General features: G+C 46.5%; 1 protein-coding gene across 1 annotated transcript in view; it reads left to right on the top strand.

Moving 5' to 3' along the window:
• The window catches only part of HSPA12B (heat shock protein family A (Hsp70) member 12B), a 17,930-nt gene extending 17,046 nt beyond the window's left edge, over positions 1 to 884 (top strand). Inside the window, exon 12 of the mRNA XM_072406986.1 lies at positions 155 to 884. Coding sequence (XP_072263087.1) covers positions 155 to 789 — 635 coding nt within the window. The 3' untranslated portion in view covers positions 790 to 884. The remainder of the gene's footprint in view (positions 1 to 154) is intronic.
• Positions 885 to 5,184: the final 4,300 nt, after the last annotated feature.

Raw genomic sequence — 5,184 nt, 5'->3', positions numbered from 1 at the left:
GATTCAGGCCAACATGCTCCACCTATCACTAACATATAAAGTTTGATATTGCACATATAGGAGACTAACCCATAAAGAATTGTTTTATTATGGAACAGAAAGCCTGTTGGTATTTGTGAATTGACTAAAGCCTTATTCTAATTCTTCTCTGCAGGTGACCTGATGAACAAGCCGGAGGTGAAAGGCATTAAGTACCTGTTCCTGGTGGGTGGGTTTGCGGAGTCGCCCATGCTTCAGAATGCTGTCCAATCGGCCTTCAGCGAGATCTGTCGGGTCATCATCCCCCAAGATGTAGGCCTGACAATCCTGAAGGGCGCCGTTCTATTTGGCCTTGACCCGACTATTGTGAGAGTGAGGCGCTCACCACTGACCTACGGGGTCGGAGTCCTCAATAAGTTTGTGGAAGGGAAGCATCCTAAGGAGAAACTCCTGGTGAAGGATGGGAAAAACTGGTGCACAGACATCTTCGATAAGTTTGTCTCCGTAGACCAATCGGTGGCCCTTGGTGACATTGTGCAGAGGAGCTACTGTCCTGCACGACTTGGGCAACGCAAGATTATCATCAACATCTACTGCACTTCCACCGATGACGTGGTCTACATCACCGACCCCGGAGTCAGGAAGTGTGGAACCATCAACCTGGACTTACCAGACATCAATGATGGCAAAACATTCCGGCGAGAGATCAAGGCCAGCATGCAGTTTGGAGACACAGAGATCAAAGTCACCGCCATGGATGTGAAAACCTCGAAAGTTGTCCGAGCCTCCATTGACTTCCTGTCCAACTGATGGACAAAATCATGGACAACCAAACCGATGGACTCTAACTCCAAGCACTTAACAAGTCCTGAACCCTGGAATCCAGAAATAATGCAGAGGACTCCATCCAACTGGTCTCTGATTCGGTTCTCCATACAATATTCTGATCTGTATGAAGTTAATAGTTTTCTATTTTTAGGATTAAGTGGAGAGAGCAGCACAAAGAGTTCAGGTTAAGTTCAGGCTGAGTGCAAGAGACAGGCGAGAAAACTCCATGGCAGGTACACAGGAAACATTATAAGCACAGAAAAGAAAGCCCAGCTTTCCTGTGCAGGATGCAAACTTGTAGCCAATGACCTCTAATGAAGGAAATGCTAACATTTTATAGGAAAGATGATTGCAGATTGGAGGAGTTCTTCCGCAAGCGATAATTCTCACCCATGAGAGGGGAACATTCTGTTCCTGCATTGTCCCCGATTACCCCAAATGACACAAAGCAGACTCTTATCCCAGACACAGAACACGTCTCAGCCTCGCTCGGCTATAAATGGCAAACACTTCTTATCCAGAGCTTGGCAAGGAGGGGCAGAATGTAGGGCACCACCTGCTGGTTGAAAATGGTAATTATGTTATATTTATGGTCATATGGCCATATATACTTATAAAGGGATACGTATTTGTCATGGGGTGCGATATATTAGACAGTAAGTGAATGGTCTGTTCTTTAATGTGCAAATATGAGAATATAAGCGGCAATTATTAATACCTGGAGGGAAGATCATCTCTAAAATGTCATCGCTGCTATGCAGTGCTTAGTGCCTACTAAAATGGGTCCAAGGGGAGACAATTGGCAACATTGGTCTTTGGGGGGAGGGAAGGAGGTTAACCCATTTAGTCCCATACGGGAGCTACTCCAGCACGCATTGCATGAAAATATAAGGATGGCCCCGAGATAACGCTATCGGAGCTTGCTGTGCATGGGGGAATGGTGGAAGCGGGGGATGGTGGAACCGTAGCTGCCGAATGGTGGAAGTGCCCATGGGGACCCTTCTCTACATCCCTTCAATGGGCGTGTGAGTGTCAGAACTGGACCATGGAGTATTGGAGGAAGGTGGACTGGTCATAATATTATGTTTAAGATTGTGTAGATCAAGGGTGTCAAACTCTGGCCCGCGGGCCAAATCTGGCCCGCAACACCCTTTTATTGGCCCCCAACGGAATCCTAAAATAGAATTGCAGCTGGCCCGGCTCTGCATTGAAATAGCGCCGCTACTACAATTCCCCGGCATCACTCGCGTCTATAGACCAGGGGCCTCTCTGTCTATGTGTGGCCCCGCATTGGACTGTTTTCTTGACGCAGGGAATTGTAGTAGCGGTGCTATTTTACTTTCAAGGTTGGCCCGTGATTTTATCTAAGTTTTTAATTTTGGCCCTCTGTGTATTTGAGTTTGACACCCCTGGTGTAGATGGCTGGGTGCAGTTACAATGGTCACTGGGTAGAATGTTCTGATGACCGGTGAAACCTTGAATATTGATGTAGATTCTACTTTACCAGCTACCACATACAACTCTTCATTATAATTACACAGTATTTATATAGCGCCATCATATTATGCAGCGCTGTACAAAGTTCATAGTCATGTGACTAGCTGTCCCTCAAAGAAGCTCACAATCTAATGTCCCTATCATAGTCATATGTCATTAATGTAGTCTAAGGTTAATTTAGGGGAAAGCCAATTACCCTAACCGCATGTTTTTGGGATGTGGGAGGAAACCGGAGTACCCGGAGGAAACCCACGCAGACACGCGGAGAACCTGCAAACTCCAAGCAGATAATAGCCTGGCTGGGATTCAAACCTAGGACCCAGCGCTGCAAAGGCCGGAGTGCTAACCACTGAGCCACAGTGCTGCCACATAGCCTGGCAATGGTATGTAATGATTGCCTTGGCTTCTTCCTTCCTGCCCTTCCAACCTACAAATATTATCCAGGAATGGTTTGAAGAACAGGAGATCAAATTTAACAAGTGTGGGATGTGCTGGAAATTACCACCGACCGATGGCGGTCCAACCTAAAGCATCCGCTGCTACTCCTGGTGCTAGACACCTACAAATGTTTAATGGAGTCCATGCCTTGGCAGATTTCGGGTCTACACGTTGGACCTGAAGCTCTCCAAGACCGGAAAAGATAGATTACCATGGGAGGGCTAAGATGACCAACCAAACCTAAAATGAATCTGGTCCAGAATTGAAAACATTTGCCAATTACAAAAACGATTGTCTTCTAGGAATGCTGACTGCCTGGCGTCCATATCAAGGAGCCCAATCTTGTGGCCCTCACTTCCATCATCCTGAAGATACGGAGAGCCAGGCAGCTGGAATTTTATAGCCAGGAATAATGGCAGCCAAATATAACGTTGTCCCTGGGAGTCTAAAATGTTCTCAATGATGGACAGCGATTTAAAACTCAATAATTCCATTTCCGCTCGCACAAGACAAGGAAGCTTTTCCCGGGTGATGGACAGACGAGGTCGGAGGGTCTCCATGGCATGGAAATGTTAAATAAAGAGATGTCACATATCGCCCAACACATCCCCACGGCTCTCCTGTCCATCAAGAACTTCAGAACCTTTTCTGCTGCAAGATAACAGAGAGCAAACCGAAGTCTTATATTCTGCTCTTGTGTGATCCAAGGACCCCCATGGTGAAGGCCAGGAAAATGCACAAGGATGGGCCGCCTACCCAATACAGAAGCCCTGTGTTTTAGAGTGTTGCAATGCGTGATGCATGGGGATAAACACAGGGGTCTTTGCAATATTTAGGGGGCATTGGCAGCCATTTTACCTTAATGGAATATATTAACACAAAGATCTAAGTGGGCCTAGGTATTGCCAAAATCCCCCTGGGTGCACATGACGGTGCACAGATTGGCTTGGGGTGTTGGAAGCCCATACATTGGCCTGCTTAATGGAACCTTTAGATCTAAATGGGCCTATAAAGAAGAACTCCAGGGATTTTCCTACCTCTAAAGTCCCCGTGGCCCGTGATGGTGCACAGGTTGGCAGCTCATTCACCCTAATAGAAGATATTAATGGGTCCATAAAGAACTCCGGCTATTGCCCTGCCGCCCTCGTCCTATAATGGGCACAGGTTGTGCCCATTGTGTTGTCCTTTTAAGCTCTCTTCCCAGCGAGTACAGATGAAAATTTTAAAGCCGCTCAGCCCGGTAATAAAACGAAATAATTTAGTAGTATTGACGTGCCGTGATCACAGATTCCTCGGAAACTCAATGCAAGCAATGTTTGAGGAATGGATCTGAGGGCCCGCGGGTCACACATAAGGTAAGAGTGGGTCCTCTATGGTCAAACGGATTGGCTTAGAGTTCTATTCCACCCCAGCTTGATATTCAGAAGACTGGGAAAGCTGCTTATAAAATATATTTAATGATTCTTTCGTGAATATAGCTCTGTGGGCCCATTTCGAGGGTGCAAGTTAAACAACCCCTTTACTCCTTGCTGCCCCTATTCAGTCTCCTGGCCGGAGGGGAGGAGGGGAGCCTTGTACTCTGGGCCGATGGCATAATATTGCTCCATGCTACAGTAACCAACCAAGCACTTATTGGGGACAGAGCGGGATTATTCTGAAGTTCCTGAGACCCCAAAGTCATCCATACATGTCGGGGCCCCCGCTGGCACAACACTCGGAGGATATACTTGGCCCACATTTGCCTGGAAAGCTCCAATAATTCCATATAACCAGCCAAAGCAGAATCTGGCTGCCTGTTAAGTGGTCGCAGCTGCATGTGTTGCGTCAGGGCCTGGGGGGTTCTGGATAATGAAAAGCCGAAGTCTCCGGATTTGTCATCTCCGTTCATTCTTCTTCTGTAATAGAAATGTCAGGGCGAGGAGGAAATGAAAACGCTGCAAATATAAGAGAGATAAGCGGGCAGAGAGATGCATGGACCGGTCTGTATTACAGGAAGCTCCTGCGCAGAGAGATGCATGGACCGGTCTGTATTATGGGAAGCCCCCACACAGATCCAGAAGAATTACACAATTTGCCCGGATTCCAATTGGAATGCACATGGCTCTTGTATAAAGACAGAACCTCCATCTCCCCATTTCCCATTCTTTGCTAAATGTTTTTAGGGTTTATTTAGCTATTCTTGAATCAAAAACAACTTAACCCGTCCTCAGAAGCTGAAAAATAACATCTCTAGAGGGCGGCTGATAAAATAATGGCGCTACCTAGGAGTAAGCTAACTTGGCATGCAATGGCACAGAAGGAGCCGGAAATCAGATTCTGTGCCAGATCCAATCACAAAATAAATAGCAGCTCATAATACCCAGCTGCCCGCATTCTTATCATTGTTCTGCTAGAGATTCCACACTCGGTTCTTATTATAGATGAGATACATAATTATTATTA

The sequence above is a fragment of the Pyxicephalus adspersus genome, chromosome 3 (genome assembly GCF_032062135.1).
Source record: "Pyxicephalus adspersus chromosome 3, UCB_Pads_2.0, whole genome shotgun sequence".
NCBI lineage: Eukaryota > Metazoa > Chordata > Amphibia > Anura > Pyxicephalidae > Pyxicephalus > Pyxicephalus adspersus.
Note: the sequence above shows the minus strand (reverse complement) of the source record. Positions and strands in the feature narration are given on the sequence as shown.